The sequence below is a fragment of the Polypterus senegalus genome, chromosome 14 (genome assembly GCF_016835505.1).
Source record: "Polypterus senegalus isolate Bchr_013 chromosome 14, ASM1683550v1, whole genome shotgun sequence".
Lineage (NCBI taxonomy): Eukaryota > Metazoa > Chordata > Cladistia > Polypteriformes > Polypteridae > Polypterus > Polypterus senegalus.
The window spans coordinates 115,279,480-115,299,503 of record NC_053167.1 but is presented as its reverse complement, the minus strand read 5'-3'; the positions used below and the strand labels follow the sequence as shown (position 1 = coordinate 115,299,503).

General features: G+C 37.5%; 1 protein-coding gene across 1 annotated transcript in view; it reads right to left on the bottom strand.

Annotated features, from left to right (window-relative positions):
• The window catches only part of aspm (assembly factor for spindle microtubules), a 56,001-nt gene extending 42,383 nt beyond the window's left edge, over positions 1 to 13,618 (bottom strand). Inside the window, exons 1-11 of the mRNA XM_039734896.1 lie at positions 13,170 to 13,618; positions 11,159 to 11,302; positions 6,719 to 8,117; positions 5,351 to 5,434; positions 3,545 to 3,649; positions 3,252 to 3,398; positions 2,916 to 3,161; positions 2,738 to 2,805; positions 1,172 to 1,313; positions 945 to 1,075; positions 547 to 722 (exon numbers count right to left, since the gene is read on the bottom strand). Of these exons, the coding sequence (XP_039590830.1) occupies positions 547 to 722; positions 945 to 1,075; positions 1,172 to 1,313; positions 2,738 to 2,805; positions 2,916 to 3,161; positions 3,252 to 3,398; positions 3,545 to 3,649; positions 5,351 to 5,434; positions 6,719 to 8,117; positions 11,159 to 11,302; positions 13,170 to 13,490 (2,963 nt within the window). The 5' untranslated portion in view covers positions 13,491 to 13,618. The remainder of the gene's footprint in view (positions 1 to 546; positions 723 to 944; positions 1,076 to 1,171; positions 1,314 to 2,737; positions 2,806 to 2,915; positions 3,162 to 3,251; positions 3,399 to 3,544; positions 3,650 to 5,350; positions 5,435 to 6,718; positions 8,118 to 11,158; positions 11,303 to 13,169) is intronic.
• Between the last annotated feature and the right edge of the window lie 6,406 nt (positions 13,619 to 20,024).

The window sequence follows — 20,024 nt, the reverse complement described above, 5'->3', positions numbered from 1 at the left end:
CTAAGCACGTGTCCCATCAATGGTACATTTGGGACTAAAGCTGCTAGGAAAATGAGGAGGAAGAGGTGGCAACAGCACCTCTCTTCTGGAGGAATCCATCCAGCACCTCTCTTCTGGAGGAATCCATCATCAGTAAATGGAAGGTTTTCATACCATGATTATGCCCTTTCATTTTAATAATAAAATATGTCTAAAATGTTCTTAGGAACACAAAAGCATTAGGAATTCTTGCAGGTTTTTCCACTAACACACTTTCACGTTTTAAAAAAACCTTAGCATATACCTACTTACTTATCAGAGCTTCTAATTAACCCAGTTTATCAAAGTAAAGAAATTAGTATGCCATGTACTGCACATTAAATGAAGGAGGGAAAGTTAACAGAACAGACTTGGGATTTTGATTTTTATGACGTTTGTAAGATGGTTGTATGGCAGAAAACAGAGCACATTAATTAGTTAGAACTACTTAATCAGAGTTAAGCTCATTTGTTCCAAGAAGTCAGTTATGTCAATGTGATTATATATATATATAAAAAAGGTACTCACACAAGGCGTACTCCACACCTCAGGTCAACTGCAAGGTTCCTCACTGCAAAATCAAATTCATCCAGTGGGGTCTGCATGTGGGAAACTGGCAAGCCCATGTAACTTAGATGCCGTGACAGAATACCCTCACCACTCAGAAAATCTCTTGCAAAAGCCAGCAAGAGGTCTTTAGTACACTAAAAAAAGCAGCAATTTTCAGAACTTCACATATGAGAAATCTACATACATTAACAGTTCTTTTTAACAAAAGGCTATTTTTAAACCTATGAATCTTAGCCAACATTAAAAAAAAACTCATAATGAGGCAGAAGGCTACATAATACATCATTAAGTAAAATATTGCCAAGTATCTGTATGACTTGAAGTTAATTCATAATAATTAAAACACAACACAGTACCTTAAATTGAGAGTCCAAGCAAAATAAACAGGGATCATGATCAATTAGCCTGGACTCTTTTGCCTGATCTAAAAAGCACACCAAGAGTAACAGCTTCTTTAAAGTGAAACGAGACAAAGCTTCTTCATGACCTGTTTAAAATAAATAAATATTATATAAATATACATAACATTAAACATTTTTCACCGAGGTACAAAAATACACAAGCTCTGTGTCAGCTGCCTTACCATCTCGGTAGAGATGAGGTACTGTTGGATGCCTGTACTCTGCTGCAATATCTGGATTCCATAACAAACGATTAAGAATGAATACTGCCAGACCCATTACATCACTGTTGCTTTCCAAGGAGATGAGCTCACCATATATGGTCTATATATAAATAAAAAAAAAAAGCATGAAAAATGATTTTCACTGACTGTAGCATATTCAACAGACATGTACTTCTCAATTGAAAAATTAAAGCTATAATTGCTTTACAATTTTTGCTTGGAAATGATTTATTTGAGCATGCTGAAATAAACCAATGTAAATGAATTAACTCTGCTGCAATGTAGATGTGGCTTTGTAGTTTTCCTTCTACAGAAAGACTTAAGGAGACAATTGGGCAAGAAAATAAACCAACCTACTCCTTGAAATTTGCTGTCTAGTGGGATGAGCCGTCTTCCATTTTAAGGTACCAGGTTAAGGTCAGTGTGATGTTAAAGCTCCAACTGCATGTTTTAAGGGTATTTATATATTCTTAATAAAATTTCGCTTGCCCACATTAATATCACAGACTTTGAGGTTTTAAAGAGTATTGTCCACTACTTATCACAGATTATGTTTAAAATATGCTCACTGTTTTCCTCAAAAACCATTTTAGGACAGCTAGAGGCCCTTTTCCACAAGGCAAAAATTATGCTATTAGTACAACTTTTTAAATTGTGTCGCTCTGAATATGATAATCCATAGTACACGCCAGGGAATAAATCTGTATACATTTACAATGACTTCATTAACCATACTGCAAAACTGTCAGTAAAAACAAACTCATTTGGGATTATTTTGTCTCTGAACTATAGTTCAAAGAATTGTTCAGGTTAACCTTTTATTATATTTTTTTTACTACCTTTAAACTGCACCTGAACATAAAACTTGCATAAAAGCTTTCAGACTCCAAAGACATGCAAAGCTTGGGGTACAGATAGAATGTGTGAATGACAAGTTCTGTGAAAGTTTGTTATAAAAAAATGTAAGGTTTGCTCTTCAACTAAAGAAGGAAATAAAAAGAAATATTTAATTTAATAAAAGATAATCAGCAAAGCTGGTTCTCATGTAAGATATTACAAAGCTTGGAATGGTTCCATCATTATTAGCGTTGCACCAAAAAAAAAAAAAATTCTCATATTTAGGAGTGGGCCCACAAAAATAAAAAATGAAAAGAAAAAAAAAAATGTACGTTTTTCACTAATTTTTATTTTTTTACCAGGAGAAATGTTTTAGTATTAATATTAAATATTATCCCATATATTGCCCACTACTAATTTTACACTATTTAAATAAATGGGCCATGCTAACCAGTGTTATAGCTTTCATACTCCTTTTTGTAATTAGTGTCATATTCCCCACAATTACAGACATCAAGTATATAATCAGTATAACACCTTTGTTCTCTGAGCACTTCCATACAGGTGAAACTTTAAAGAATACAAAAGAACACTGAATGCAGAATACTCAACAAAAAACACACACTCAACTTTTGTATGTCTTGAGTATGTACTGTATATTGGGTCATCAAGGCAGATAAAACTTACCTCAAGCCCAATCCTCAGCCACAGAGGATTATATGACAATAGCCAATTAAGAACTTTCTGTCGTTCTCCTGCAGACAAACAGATTCATTATTTTATCTAATGCAATAGCAAAAACTGAGTTTCCCAAAATCATAAAGTAACACATTGCGCACGATAAGTTGCCGACAGCGATTATTACCTATATCTTTCCAAAGATGACGGTCTTTCCGAACAAGGAGACGTTTGGCTTCAACTTCCAGCTCGAGTCTTTGGATTGCTTTCACCATGCTTTCAGAAGTGAAAAGTCGACACGCTGCTCGGCGAAGGCGGTTTAGCTTAGACCTAGCAGTGTATGTTTTTAAAGACATCTCTTCTTTTGTAGGTGCTTTAGGAACACTAGCTTTATGGTGACCTTCGACTCCAAAGGCTAGTGCTACAGCATTAACTGCAAAATAATTCATTTGAATTATCCAGATTTTGCTTATTATTATAAAAACATTTCAATCCAAACCTCACCAACATCAAAACTACTTACCTTTCAAAACTTCAGTGCAGACTTTAAAATCATCGGGTGTGAGGAAATAATTAATCCACCAAGTAAATCCTTTTTCTTGCTTTTCTAGCCATCGTTCATCGTAAAACATATTCTTTGCAGCAAATGGTAGGGGATGCCTTGGTATTGCTACACCAAAATAAGAAAATGAATGAGTATCAGCTAGAAATAAACACTGACAGAACTAGCGAAGTAATAGGAAAAGACATTATAAAACATCTAGATGCATCTTCAGTAAACAATCATTGCTGTTTATTACTACAGTCTTTGCTTACCTGTTTGCACTGGTTTGAAGAAGGTTAGTTTGGATTGAGCAACTCCAATAACTGGTCTTTTAGATGACATATGTGAGGGCATTCTGTTTGACTTTAAGTCTACGCCTAGGTAAACCAAAAAAATATTTTTTAAAACCGGCCAGATGTAACCTTATTAAACCAATAAAATATGTACACAAGGGATATTAACTGCACAGAAGTCAAATGTTACTTATTTCCCATTTGGCTTAACAGGGCAGACTGGAGCCAGATCTGATACAGCAAATGAAAAAAAAAAAAGAAAAAATGACAAAGGAGCATTTTGAATGCTACTAAATTTACACAAAAACAAAATACATTAAATAGTGGGAAAAATAATTCAGAGCAATATGGGAAAACAGCAAGAGGTCTTAGCTATTTAGTTTATGTATAGTAAGCTGAGAGGTTTACTTTTACTCTGCAGGGTTCAACAATTGTTGACATGTAGAAGTAATTAACTGAAATATAGACTACAGTGTCATACTACGATTGTGTCCAGGTATAGAATAAACAGTATGGTTGTAGACAGGTAACAAGAACTGATACTTCAGTTCCAACACAAAAAAAATTCAGAAAACATTTGTTTTTGTTTTTTTTAAAACAAATATTGATAGTAAAAGAGTGAAACTCAGTACTGTACTTATATCTATCTGCTAATAAAAAAAATTACCTGGGAACACCAAAAATGTGATTAAAAACGTACATATGAAAATAAGTGAGAGCAGTGATGCTAAAGCTATTCGATGAAAAGAAAAATGCAGAAACCTTGACAACAGAAAGAATCTCCATTAGGGGGAGAGAGATGTACGAGATTACATGTACAGTATTGTAAGACATAGAACCAGTAGCAGTATTTAGTAATTTTATTAAGATGATTAATATCAACAAATTGTGAAAGTCCATAATAATCAGTTTGTGTTATTTTAAATTATGTTTAATTTGTCATGGCTTCAAAAGTTCGGCAAGGAAAGCTGAGCAACAAAAGTGTCACTGCATTTTGATAGAAATGAATATCAAAAGGTAGTTTACTTGGACGATAGTTCAGTAACTACTTGAAGACGATATCACCATTTTAAAACTGCTACTGTGAACATTTGTATACTTTAGGCTGTGTCACTTGAGTAATGTAAGCACTTTTTATGAAAAGTAACTGTTGAGCTCATAACGGCTGCATCCCATTCTTTGTCCATAAATGCATTTATTTTATATGAAAGAGAGTATATTGGAAGGGAATGCAGTTTTTCCATGATACTGAATGGGCATTAGGTATGAAAATTATAACAGCATTGGTATCGACTATAAAAAATTCTAGCATCATGACATCTCTATATGACTATACTGCAATTTCCACACTGTAGAAATGCTTTTCGGAAATCTTGCAGAAAAAGATTTTTTGTTCACGGTTCGATAGGACCAGAAGGTTCACTTGGGTGGTAAAGAAAAAGCATGACTCTATACATGGTGGCCTACAAAAAATTGAGGCAGGTTAAACAAATTTTGTTGGATCCTCTTTATCAATTCCTTTGAGAATTTTGAAGACCTGAATTAGCCTCCTGTGCTTAGGACTATACAGGTTTATGTCTCCTAATCTGTCAGAGTAGCAAACCACCACACTAAACCAAATGCAATCAAGCAAAGCATGCTATCCAATGGTCTCATTCCTTGGGCCAAATACAAGAGAAACCTTATGTGGGAGTGATTGTGAAGTTATGGCAAACCAAAAGCAAACCTATCACCCTCCACTTTATTAAAACAATTGGAGAAACATGTTTAACTGTGTTATGTTACCTGGTTTATGAGACATCTGTGGATGCAATACATTTGTCGATTTCCGAACTGCGACAGTAGAGACAGACTTCATGGCAGCTGCCACTGTTATAAAACAAACAAACAAACAAACAAAAAAAGCTTATTTTTGATTTTTTTTTTTTTTAAAATGACTTAACTCAATTGTCAGTAGTGTGTGTCAACAGAACATGTATGCTCACCAGGGCAAAGTAAGCATCTGTGACATTAGTAGTTCACACAAAAACCACTTATTTACTAAGAAATGCATTTCTGAATCTGTTTATTTCTTTTCTTAATCATCCCATACAATGGAAAAAAAGGCACTTGAAATTCTAGCCAGCAGGATGACCATTTGTAATGGAGTGGAAAAATGCAAAATGACTGACACACTCAAGAAGGATTTAACTATCAAAAGTGTGTCTAGAAAAACATCAAATGGAACATTTCTTCTGGCATTCATATATTGCATTTCTGTTCAAAATAGTTCCCTTAGCATTTAGGGATATTCCTCAGCTGCCTCCGTGCAGTTTTGAATTCAAATACCTTTTCACTTTTTGAGTTATTAGCCATACTTAAAAAGGATGCTGTCCCATCTACAGTAAGTACAAATATTTTCATAAAATAAACTTCTACAGCCATATCAATAACAGAGCAATATTTTTGTTTTTTTTTTATGAGGAGGGAATATACATTTTTTATTTCTAATAAAAAGACTTATTCAAAAGGAGCATGAAGCATTGGGGAATCAGTACTAAATGATACAAAATGTACTTATTTGAATAACACATAAGCCATGTATAAATTATTGAAAACTAACATTTTACTATGCTGTAGACTTGGAGAAAAAAAAATATTTATGTTAATAATTAGGATTATTGCTGCTAATATATGCAGCCATTTAAAATTATGGGAAGAAACTGCAGTAGTATCTAGAGTTCTCTCAAATTTTAGGAACTTGGCAAGGCAAATTTTAGGAACTTGGCAAGGTCGCTCCTCCAGCAGGTGCTCTGGGAGAAGAGTTTGTTCAGGAACTGGCAATGCTAATGGGGTTTTATTTCATGGATATAAAGTGAAGGTCTATGAATTGCTTTAGAAACGACTAGAATATCTGGTTCAGAAGGCAGTATCTGTTGTACTCCATATGGGTGAGTGACACCACACCAGACACATAAGAAAATTGACAGATTGAACATAGCATGCTTTTCATCAATTTAAAAAAAACAATACTATAATAAGTGTTTTGAAAAATCTTTGTAATACAGATTTCTTTAATTCTGTTTACTTTTTTTAAATATTGAAAATATTTCAACAGTTAATGCTTGACTTTTACTATTAAAATGAAACAACTACTAGCACAGCATAACTCACCTATTTTTTTCTTCTGCTGGTCCATCTTGGTGCTACTTAAACTTCTTGAAGAAAACTGTACTCTCTCTCTGAGCTTTTTGGTCTCTCCTACAACTCTTTCTAATCGATTCCTTTTCTTGACTTCTACAGTGTGACTCTGGGAATCAGATGTCCTCTCCAAAAACTCCTCACTTTTTCTTTTGTTATTGCGTTTAGGGTCTTGTATTTTTACAGGCAATTTACCAGCCAGGGTGTCTTTTTCTGTTTGGGGACGAGGCTCAAAACCACCACCACCACCAGAATCAATAATTGGCAGGCCTTCCAAAGTTGTGGACTTGAATGCTAGAAATTGTTGCTGATCAAGTCTGGTATTTCCATCCTTGCACAAGCGGTCCTCTAAACATTTTCTGAAAGAGGGTTTCTGGTTAGGCTCAGGTCTGTTTTCTTTTATTTGGCCACTTTTTGATTTAGTGACAGTCATTGATATGACTGGTCGCTTCTTTGATGCATCTTTAACTGGATTTTCTACTACAGGTCTGAAATCAGGATCTGGTTTGACAAAGAAAGTTAACCTGGACTGTGTAGGCTCTGATGAAAAGGTTTGATCCAGTTTGTTGTCAGTAAACAACAGATCCGTTTCTTTGGTAGACGAAGAATTAGAAGAAGGTGAACTTGACTGAGGAGACAGGAATACTGCCTCTTGACCTGGCAATACTGAAATAGATGGAGACACAAATGCTACATCTTTCAGAAACTGATCTGGAGACAGAATAGGTACGTCCAACGCAGTGTCATTATTTACCTCAGGGACATAGCTGTTGTTAACAAAAGAATCTGGACTTAATATTCTTTTATGACTAAGAGGAGTATGTAAAATATGACCCGATGCATTTACAGGTGAAAGTGTCCAGTTATGTATTTCAATATTGTTTTTCACATTTTCAAAATATGTCACTGAATCGCAAGACATCTGGGTTGTTGTACTTTCAACACTTACAGTTTCTTTAATGCAGAAGGCAGTTTGCATTCTTGTTTCACTTTGCAAATGTGATTCTTCGACTTCTACAGAATCAACGCTTGCCCTGCACAGAAGAGTGTTGGCGGTCAGCCTACTCGGAGAACGTGGTGTTTGGATCTGAGGTTGCACAAATGCAATGGGGGACAGTGCCTTTCCTTCACGGGTCATCAAACTTGATCGAAGAATTAATCCATCAGTAACTCTTTCTCCAGAAGGAGACAGGATGTCGTCACAAGGCTGCAGGGGACTGTGATAGTTTTTTGCTTTTGTGTATTCTACCTTCCGAGATACGTGGAAGGTTCGATTGACAGACTTTGGTAGCACAATATCAGCTTTATGAGTTTTGCGAACTGCAATTTCATCAGGTGGCTTCTTTCTTTTAATAGATTCCCACATGCTTCTCTGGAAAAACAAATAGACATTGTGCTGTGTTTTAATAGAAAACTGACGAATGTGGCAACAATTCTATGTGACCTACACAATCATTGAGCACAATATAGTATGACGCCAAAGCCTGTTCCTGTAAAACTGGGTACAGCACAGAAATGAAACCTGGTAGAGAGGTAAGAACACCACAGCTAAACTCGTAGCTTTGTCAATAAATATGAACTGCACATCTTGACAATACGGGAGAAAATTAAAGCACAAGAAAAAAAGGCATTTACAAATAAGAAAAGCATGCCAAATCCAGTGGAATCGGAAATCAAACCCAGATTCTTGGACCTGTGAGGGAGCACCCCCAAACTTTTACACCATGCCACTTGTGTTTATCTAAAAGCAATGTACCAAAAAAAAAACCAACACTAAAAAATGCTTGAAGGTTATTTTTACTCATATAAATACAACATATTGATGTGAATATCCATTAGTACTAAGTCAAAACCAAAGTTGTTTTACTTACGTGACTTGTGTCTAGAAAATATATCAATCGGAACAGAAATGGACGGGACAGACTCGGGTGCAAAAAAATTTGAGACTGGCTTATGAAAATGTGTGTTAGCTTGAAAAGCAAGCAAACTGAACAGAAGAATAAAAATCAATTTACACTATTTTTCTTATCAAAACCTGCCTAAAGACCTAGGGTCTTGCTTATAAAACTTTGCTTGGATTTAAGTGTGAAAATACGCTTACACCAAATAACAGGAACATGTGTAAGGCAAATAAAATAACCAGATTTATAAAATCTGGCGTATGCACATCTCTGTGCAGTTTACCTTGATAAATCACAACCATCTTGCAAATGTGATGCACTTCTAACTCCACCCAGTTGCCACCATATACAGATTATGCTAATTAACCTCGACATAAGTAATCATGATGCTGCGCACCTTCATTGGTTGGAAGAGCAGGCTCCTCCCTGACGCATCATGCAGCTCTCCATAATGGAGTGTGCCAAGAGCATGCGTGACATTGTAGCACCTCTCCTCTGAACTTTGGGGGCTTGGAAAGCTTGATGCTTGGCAGATATATTGCTGACATGTTGGCCAGTTCCCCGAGAACAGGCAGACTATATAAAATGGCAAAACCCAAAAAAGTTCTTAAGTGCAAATAAGCAAAGTTGGCCATCTTAAAACTGAAACAGAGTCAGAATATCACATTCATCCCGTTCAAGATTTAGTATGTTTGTCATGTCCACACACATTCTAATAACAGCTTGGCGATACGATTTAATACGCATGCGAGTCATCAATTAGGTGGTTGGGCTACATTTGTTTACTTTAATCAAGATTATTCATGATTCCAAGTTTCTCCGAAATGTTTCATATGGGTGGGTTAGAGTTGCCATAAATTTACGTATGTTCCCCCATAAAATTGTCTTTCATAAATCCTGACATTTGCATGGAAAGTTGTGTACATTCATTTTGAGTGTTTTTTTTTTTTTTTTTTAAATCTGACCCCTGAACTTTTAAACTAAAAGGATTTTTTCCCCAATATACCTATCATATCTTTTCAAAGACCTGAACTTTTCAACAATGGTGTTTTTTGTGTCAAGATCTGCTTAAAGATTAGAACCTCTGGACTAAGCAGTTTTTCATTTTCTTCTGTGAATATTTGCTAAAGGATCTGAACTGTTTTATTACTTAAGTAATATACTTTGAAATAGTTAAGTTAGTAAACTTATGCTTTTAGATAATAAAGTTTGAAACACAAAATGCATCTAAATATGAATAAAAATTGGAAATAAGTGCATTTTCCTTTGGTAAAGAAATGCATAATTTAATTATATGCTCTTGTTACATATTGTTAGACATAAGAAACTGTTCATTTAAAAAGTGTTACAGCATCCTAGAAGAGAAAATCCAGAAATGAACAGAAGTTAGGAAGTAGAAGCTTTTGAGATTTGAAAAAACAGACATCATTTTGAAGATTGAGAGAAAGATCTGAATCTGTTATTGCCAAACTGCTGTAAAAATATCTTACAATTACTTAAGATTTTGCGCTTAATTTTTAAACTTTATATCTAATTTTTTCAATAAATAAGCTGGGCAGCACAAGGGTAGTGCTGCTTGCAGTAAGGACACCAGGGTTCATGTCCTGAGTCCTCCCTGTGTGGAGTTTGCATTTTCTCCCCATGTCCTTGTGGGTTTCCTCCCACTGCCCAAGGACATGCTGGTTAGGTGAACTGGCAACGCTAAATTGGCTGTAATGTGTGGATATATTTGTCCTGTCCAAGGTTTGTTCCTTTCCTGCACCCTATGCTTGCTGGTATGGCTCCCATGACCCTGGTTTGGATTAAATGGGTTACAAAACGATGAGAGATAAATAAGCTAAACCATTTTAGCATTAATTTGGTTTATATTCTTATATTTTTTCTGGTCTCAGGAGTTCAGGTGTCAACTTGGGGTTTTCATTAAAGGCCTAAGCAGGGTTAGGGATGTTAAATATGGGTCTGTGATACAATAGCCTGTCTACAACAGATAACTAAAGCTGCTAAAGTCTCATAATCAGGTGCAAAGACCAGAGATCTGGAACTACAGGGTGAGCTTTAAAGGCCCCAAGGTCACCATTACCTTCACATCTCTCACCCCTTAGCCCAGAAAAGAGAAACTGATAACCTGGATATCCCTCCAAGCTCAGATCTAGACAATGGTGAAACATCTTCAAGTTTACACAGCAAGTCCAGCTGCTTTTGCCATACTACTAATAGATATACCACAACCTGAAATTACTGAAACCCTTCACAGATGTACTTATATGAATAATACTAATTAAAAAAAAAAAAAATATTATGTAACACACGATCAGAGAAAGCTCCCAAATTTGAATTTCAACATTGTTTTAGAATTAACAATTCAATGACAGGACAGAAGGAACTAAAGCTCATTAAACTTATTAAAAATCTAATAAATTCATACACACAATCACTTCTTGTAACAAAAAAACAAAATGAATAAAATTTACATAGCTATTTTAGACTTTCAGGATTTAAGAATGGCACTTACTTTTTTCTTTTTTGTTGCCTCAGCTCTTCCAAGTAGGATGGCCTGATGTTTCACAATCCCATTTGTAACAAACACTACTATTTCTCGGACACCCCCTTCTTCCAATGGTGTCCATACTATTGAAAGTGGAATTTGTGCATTTGGCTAGAAAGAGAATAAACAAAAAAAAAAAAACACACGATCAAGTTCCTGTTAGTATAAAATGGGGAAACTAGATAATCAATGCAAGAGCTGCATTAGGGATTTCTTTCTGGAGATGCTGCCTCCACTTAAAAGACACTTCCTATAAACAATTAATGCCAGATACACAATTATAATAAGTAAAGCAGATATAAAATTTGCATTTATCACAAACTATTGTGTATAGTAATTTACACTACATTTCTGCAACAGCAGTTAATGTCCTCTAGACCTCATAAATGTATTGATTGAGATGTATTGCAATCAAGGTCTTTAAGGGTAACACTGGTCCAAATTCCAGTTGCTTTATCCAGGGTAATCTGCTAGACCACAGTATGGATAGATTTTATATTCAGTCCTATATACTGTAGGAGTCATTATTGACAATTCAGCATACACATTATAAAAAGAGAACGAAGGAACACTAATTAAATGCATTGCTAAAACTGTCGCAATTAGAAATCTGCTGCACACTAGGAGACGTTACACAGGATCTATGATGTCTAACGGGGAGTATAAAAGACTTAAACGCTTTACCAAATGTTTGTTACAAACTGCACTTCTTTGATAAATTGTTAAGATTTGTCAGGTTACATCAGTTTGAATCGTTGGCAAATCTGACACATCCCCGCAACAGCAGCAAATGTGCTATGTATAATGGGAAGAACTACAATGTTTAAATGCCTTTGTAGAGAGGTAGGGCGCATGGAACCACTTATTTTAGTAAATTTGGGACAAAATAGTCTCCTTTTTTTTCTCGGCCTCATATTGGTAAAATGGTAACATTCATTAGCAAACTTGGAGCTCTGTGTACAGCACACGGTGAACCACCGTGTTTAACGGACACTGTAAAGGGTTTCTCGCGTTTGGTCACTCAGGAGATCACGGTTTCCAAAACCTCGGCGCCAGATTTCTAGAGAAATAGATCTCCTGCACAAAAATTAACAAAATTCACATGCAATCCAAACATGGAATGTTTCTACTTGGAATTATTGGTCATACTAAGAACACGAGTCAATGGATACCTTTTAAATCGTTGTACCTTCCTGTGAACTGCTTAACTTAACACACTATGTTATCATCCCTGTGAAGGACCGTTAGTCTCAAATAATTTCTAGAGTCACTGAAAAACAAAAGCGAACTATCAAAATAGTACTACGCAATTTAGACACTAAATGAGCGTTTCGTTTCTAAAAAGAACTGCGCTACATTAAAGTACAGTATTCCTAAAGATCTCTACAAATACCATTCTTTGGTGAAAATGGCTATTTTTGGGAAAGATGTAAATAAGCAGACTTTGTTTAAGAACTGCACTCTTTGAAATTCAGATCGAATGTTAAAAACTGTTCGAAAACATTCCGTCAGTATGCCGTAGGACTCTTAAATGGACAAGTGTGAGCAAGTATACCATTTAAAGTAATGCTTGATTCCTGCTTTGCGCCCAGTCTTACAAAGGTTCAGGTTCACTGCCATGTGCGATGTATAACTGGGTTTTCAGGTCAGTGTATCCTAATAAAAGTTTTATGACAGATCAGGCAATTAATGAATCAGACCGTCAATGAACGACACAAAACTATTAACACACAGTATCATCTGGCGATCAAGGAGATGAGGTAAAAAGCGGTTAAAAATACGAATGCGTATGTTCCGTCTACCCGGCAGATGTCTCCCTTGTTGCAGAATAGATTTGAAAGCTAAATGCACAGAATCCCAAAGTGTATAGTTCTCTTTAGAAACATTTCTTCATGTTTCTAAAAGCCGACTACGGACAGTACTTCCGAGTAATACATTAGTGAGAATGCAGGATGTAGCTTTAGTAAATTAAACATACCTGAATAGTAAAATTTCTTTTGTCGATGGAAAATCCTTTCGCCGAGGGGAACTTCTCTACGGACACGTCGACCACCTCATTGTTAGGATTGTCGATAAGTAACACAGTGCTTTTTGAAGAACCGAGTTTGACGGCTTCAAAACTCACGTAAGGGGTTCCAGAGAAATGAATCAGAGATAAAACGGGGAACGGCGTGCAACTGTTTTCCTTGTTGCTACTAGAGGTAAAAGCCGCTCTGTTCGTTTTCTTCAGCTCTTGCTCCTGCCCTCGATTTGTAGGGCTAATATCCATTGCACATCCCTTTGCAACAAATGTCGACATGATTCTTTTCAGTGTTTCTCTTCCTTCTTGATGGCACTCACTAATTATACAGAAACTCTTCACACATTACTCCATTCTAACACACCTCAGTCGTGATGGTTCAAAATTTCCTCTCTCCAATGAGCAAACGCAAATCACAATCTCGCTCGACCAATCACCGAGCAGGCATATGAAAACGGCAAATCAAAAAGCAAAGTGTAGTTTAAAAGCGCCTACTTTGATCACGCCCCCTTCAAGCCCGTTTACACTTGACGCCTTCGCCTCGCGTGACGTCAAATGCGTCATCAGCCCTGGTCTTGTTAGCGGCTGGAATTTTGCATTCTTGAATATTGTAACCTCCGTCAGTTGCGCGTCAAATGCGCATGCGCTAGACCACAAACCAGGCGTTCATTGAATGAATAGCTGAGTAAAATGCACACAGCGAAAACAGACCAAAGTGCGCATCAGTGACCGCGACCGAGTAAAGAGGCTAAGTACATATTGCTGCAAAATATATTTTGTTGTTATTTGAAATACGTTTTTTCAACATCTTTCACCTTTGTTTTTATAACTGCCATTTATTTATTTCATAAAAATATATAAAAATGTGTATTTCCTTTTTTTATCAAGTTAAAATTTACAATGGTACATTAGAAACTGTGAGCATATGGAAATGAATATGCACAAATAAGACGGTGGTGATATGTGGATTACACGCATAAGTAAGACTTTATTGCAGTCTGTTCACATGTTATTAATTATGAACTGAACTGCTTGATGCCATTTTTAATTATTGTCTGTCACTAGAGAATATATTTTACGGCTGTTAAATTCATTTCAATGTAATTCTCTCAAGAGGAAAATTTGGTTTGTCAACAGGTTTTAGAAAGTGACGACATAACGTTAAAAGCACATCACAAAGAACATATAATTACAAATAACTATAATATGGCAGTGAGCAGTTATGGTAAAACATTGCATAATGTTAACGTTTACCCCCAAACCGGGGTAGAATTAAAGAGTCGCATAGTGTGGAGGAGGAACGATCTCCTCAGTCTGTCAATGGAGCAGGACAGTGACAGCAGTCTGTCGCTGAAGCTGCTCCTCTGTCTGGAGATGATACTGTTCAGTGGACACAGTGGATTCTCCATGATTGATGCTCAGCGCCCGTCGCTCTTCCACGGATGTCAAACTGTCCAGCTCCGTGCCTACATTAGTGCCTGCCTTTCTCACCAGTTTGGCCAGGCGTGACGCGTCCCTCTTTATGCTGCCTCGCCACATTAGATCATACACATAAAAATTAAACCACTATTTGGACTTGACTAATGATAGAATCAGTAGATAACAGTTCACCCACATGATTTCAGCTTGTGGATGTAATGTTGGATTTATTTAGAAGATATAGCAATTGGAATGAGTTTTTGAAGTGGTTACTTTTTATTTTTGAATCATCAAACCCTTGACCTGGCAGCAACAACTGGAACTGAGAATGTTTTAAAGAACCTTAACCTTAAGAGGACATTAATGGTTACCACTGGCTTACGGCACAAGGCCTTGCCGGTAAATGTTACACTTTTTTCTTTTCCTCAGAAGGACTATTTATTTCAATAAAGTGGATAGGCTACATCAAGTATTGTAAATATGATGTCTTAAGGCAAATACGAATTTTATTAAAATATCTAAAAAAAATGAAAGTTGCAAAATGTGCAAGTTTTGGGAGCAGCTAGTATCCTACTAGATGCTTCACAGGTCTTGTCCACCCCAGCGTCATAGAGTAAAGAGCTCCCTGTGCATTTGTTGCATATTTTCATTGTTTCGCTTTAAAAAGTCAAGTCTTGTGATGGAGAGAGCTACCAAGTTGCTTATTCTTTTTTGCACAGAATGGTACACGCTTGTCACCATTTGGAAACTGATCAGCGTATTCTTCCTTGCTTTCTGCTGAAACTTATGGAAGAATACATGACTTCCACAGAATACATGAAATACTTGACAAAAAGAAGCTACTAAGGGTGGGTGAACAGATCTGTTATAACAACTGTATTGCAAGGTATCTTATCTTTAGCCATGGCAGACGTCTTCTTTATTTTGGTAATTCTTTATGTATTTGAAGGGAATTTTTATTATTGTGATTTTTTTTTTAATAATTTTTCATGAGCTTCAGTAAAAGCTACATTTTCCCTTGGGGACAAAAGAAGTTCTATCTATCTATCTATCTATCTATCTATCTCTGTCTTTATATAGTGCCTCACATATCTATCTATCAAAAGTAATATACTTATTTCAACAGAGGAAAAATGAAAAAAAAAAATAGCAACAAATAGTAGATACAGATAAATGTAGGGTTATGTTTAAACAAGTTCCAATTCTTTTTGGATATACAAAGCTCCACATTATGGCTTCATCCAAGGATACCTAATTTGGAGCTTGAGAGGAAATCTTCTGTTTTGATTAGACTATCCATCCATTTTCCAACCCGCTATATCCTAACTACAGGGTCATGGGGGTCTGCTGGAGCCAATCCCAGGTAACACAGGGCACAAGGCAGGAAATAAACCCCAGGCAGGGTGCCAGCCCACCGCAGAGATTAGACTATCATGAACTTTATTATTTATAATCCTTTACAGATAACATCAGTTTTTGGACATTAATCAGAATCAGAAATCACTTTATTGGCTGGGTACACTAATGTGTGCTAGGAATTTGTCTTGATAGTATTGGTGCAACATAAAAGAATAATACAGAATACAAAATATAAGTAAGATAAAATATAAACTGATAAAATATGATGCAGCATACAGCAATACAAAAGTATAAACAAATAGTATGAATAACATATCCAGACAGTCACAGCACACAGAAACTGAGCAGAAGCTCACACCTGATTAGTAAGAATAACTGCATGTGGAAATAAAATGCTAAGGTAATGTGTTGTTTGAAGGTTCACTGTATGAAGACAATTGCTGGAGGGAAGTCTTTGGAACAGGTGATGCCCTGGGAGAGTCGGTTCAACAATGATCTTTGCGGCCCCTCTTCCTTACCCTGGACTCACATAAGACTTCAGTGAGTGGTAAGTTACAGCCTATGAGTCTTTCACAGGCTCTGATGATGCACTGCAGGTTGGCCGTAGCTTGAACAGAGGCAGCACCAAACCAGACAGTTATAGAGGAGGTCAGAATGGACTCAATGATGGCTGTGTAGAATACTTGGACCAATATTGCTTGAGGGAGGTTGAATTTCCTCAGCTGATGCAAAAAGAATATTCTCTGATGGGTTTTCTTAATGATGCCTGTGACGTTATTATCCTACTTAAGGTTTTGTGACAGCAAACAGCCCAGGAACTTAAATGATTCTGTCATCCCAACGGCTGAGCCATTTATAGCAAACTAGCCAACCCGCGGCGTACCATACGCCGCATAATCAGGCAGTTTTTGTAATGATTTTTAAGCACAGGAAGAAAATTAACATTTGAAAAATTGGTAATGTAATAAATCAGCAAGAAAAGCAACATTGTAACAATGCACGGAACAAACCAACACACAATCATCCGTGCGGCGCTCAGGCACGGAAGGTGGAACGGGAAGAGAGAAGGACATTCACCCTGCTCCCTCCATAATGCTAGTCTGCTGATTTCTCGTCCAGTATGCACTGCCTGCTCATGTGCCCACCTCCAACTCGTCACTCGAGTCGTTGTCTTTGCACAGTCCAGATGCACCTGTGACTCACATAGACTTTTCATTGCTCTGTGCGGTTTTGACTGCCTTTCCAAGACACACGACCACGGTATTAGCGAAGTGTACAAAGTGCAGGAGCATCTAAGAAGACGCATGTTTGTCGTGGATGCAAATTGCTGTATGTAGCATATAAAACAGTTTGCTATGGTCACGCGGTCGTGCGTCGTAACCAAAAACTCGTTTTTTAAAGACCGCTTACTTCATTGTGTATACGACTGTAGGTGAATGAAAAGATATAACTCTGGAGAGGGCAACATACAATACAGCGTTTTACACGCTGCATACAGCGATTCACATTCGCGACAAATATGAATCTTCTTAGATGGTGCTGTCGCGTCCACCCACGCTCTCGAAGCACACACACTGCCTGGTCATGTGCCCGCTCGTAAGAGCAACTAACAGAGACTCGCCCACCAACTGTAAGACCATGGAATACCCCTCGCAAACTGCTCTACACGCTGCATACAACGATTCACATCTGCGACAAACAAACTGTTTTACACACTGCATTCAGCGATTCACAGCCGCGACATGATTTTTCTTAGATGGTCCTGTCGCGTCCACCCTCGCACTCGAAGCATACACACTGCCTGGTCATGTGCCCGGTCGCAAGAGCAACTGACAGAGACCCGGCCACCGAGTCTAAGACCATGGGAAACCCCTCGGAAAATGTTTTACACGCTGCATACAGCGATTTACATCCGTGACAAACATGCCTCTTCTTAGATAGTCCTGCCGCGTCCACCCTCGTTCTCGAAGCACACACACCGCCTGGTCGTGTGGTGCCTCTGTGTGAACCGGTCAGGCACAGAGAAGGTCAGCTGCTGAGAGCGTCTCGACTGTTGCAGGGCCTGCATTGGTGAAGCAGGTGAGACGATAATGAAACAGAGGCACAGGTAGCGAGGTTGGTGTGTACAAAGTGCAGGAGCATCTAAGAAGACGCATGTTTGTCACGGAAGCGAATTGCTGTATGTAGCGTGTAAAACAGTGTGCTATGGTGCACGTGGGTCGTGCGTCGTAACCGAAAACTCGGTTTTTAAAGACTGCTTACTTCATTGTGTTTTAACCTCAGTTGTGAAGGAATGTTTTAATGATCCCATGGGATACTCCTCGCAAACCGTTTTACACGCTGCATATGGCGATTCACCTCCGCGAGAAACATGCCTCCATGAACAGTCAGCGTGGGTCAGAGCTGCATGTTGCCTCTACGACAGACGAATATAAATGACGCAATTTCTTCTTGGCCGTCGCGTCTGAGTTGGTGGGCGTGGCTCTGCGAGTTGTTGTCGTATCCAATGGTCTTGGAGTTGGTGGGCGTGGCTCCTTCCTGCGTGCGCCATAGGTGTCTCACTTGTCGGTAGCTTAGTGAATCCACGCCCCTTCCGGCGTGCTTTCCATGGTTGTCTTGCCTTAGTGAATTATATATATAGATAGATGATAGGTGAGCAGGTGACTGTTTCCTGAAATCTATGATCATCTCCTGAGTTTATTGAATGTTAAGGTCCAAATTACTATGGCTGCACCACAATGTCAGATTTTCCATCTCTTGTCTGTATATGGACTCCTCATTGTTTGAAACGAGGCCTATTAGTGTTCTGTCATCTGCAAATTTAAGAAGTCTGACAGACGAATCACCAGAGGTTCATTCATTTGTATAAAGTGAGGAGAGTAGTGGGGAACAGACACAGCCCTGCGGTACACAGTACTGAAGGCTAGTGGGTCAGTCGTGTGTGATCAACTGTTTCCTATCCATAAGAAAGTTGGTGATCCAATGGCAGGTTGAACTTGGTGAGTTTCTTATCTGTGAGTTCTGGGATGATTGTATTGAAAGCAGAGCTAAAGTCCACAAACAGGATGCTGACAGATGCCCCTGGTTTATCACAGTGTTAGAAAATCAAGCTCAGGCCTAAATTCACTGCATCATCCAAGGAAGTCTTTTGTAGCATTCTTGAGGTAATTTCTTCTGTTTTTATTTTTCTATTTTTTTCCATATTTGAAATAACTAAATTATTTGTTATACCTTGCAATGCACTTGTATTCACTTTTACAGAGCAATTTTACTGGGTACTTAGGTATGTCTGGCTTCTCCATATCAATCAGATACTACATATAGTACATCAGTTGTAGTCTCTAGAGGGTGCTATTGAGCTAAACTGAAATGTTGGCAAAAAAATAAAAAAATAAAAACTACTTGGAAAAATTTTCCCTGAGTCAGTAAGGAAGTATGTCTGGTACACCCGTATCAATCTGATACTACATACACTGTGTGCATTACTCACGTTGCATCTTGCCTCAATGTATGTATTCATGTAGAACAAGCTCCAAATGAGTAAATGCATAATATTGTGCGTGTGTGTGCACCGAAGTGAAAGTCAGAGCAAAAAAAATTAATTTGCATTAAATTAACTTGGCGGCTGCCAGCAATAAGCGCAAATCACAACAGTTAGTCGGTAGTAATCATGATGCCACACTAAATTCTGGAAAAAGTTACAGATTTTCCCAACAGCTCCACTAACTCAAATCCATGTCCCAGGCTCTGCCTAGGTAGTCATTTGAAATTAGCAGACGCCTTTGTATTATATACCTCTAAAATCAGCACAGAGCACACTATATATGTGCCAGGGGCTTGACTAGTTTGATGTACACCGACTATAAAAGGTATTCACCCACTTGGACGTTTTCTCATTTTATTATTATACAGTACATCATTTAATCACAATGGATTTAAATAGGCTTTTTAGACACCGATCAACAGAAAAAAGTATCTTTAATGTCAAACTGAAAACATTTATCTGTTAAGTGGTCTAAATTGAATGCAAATTTA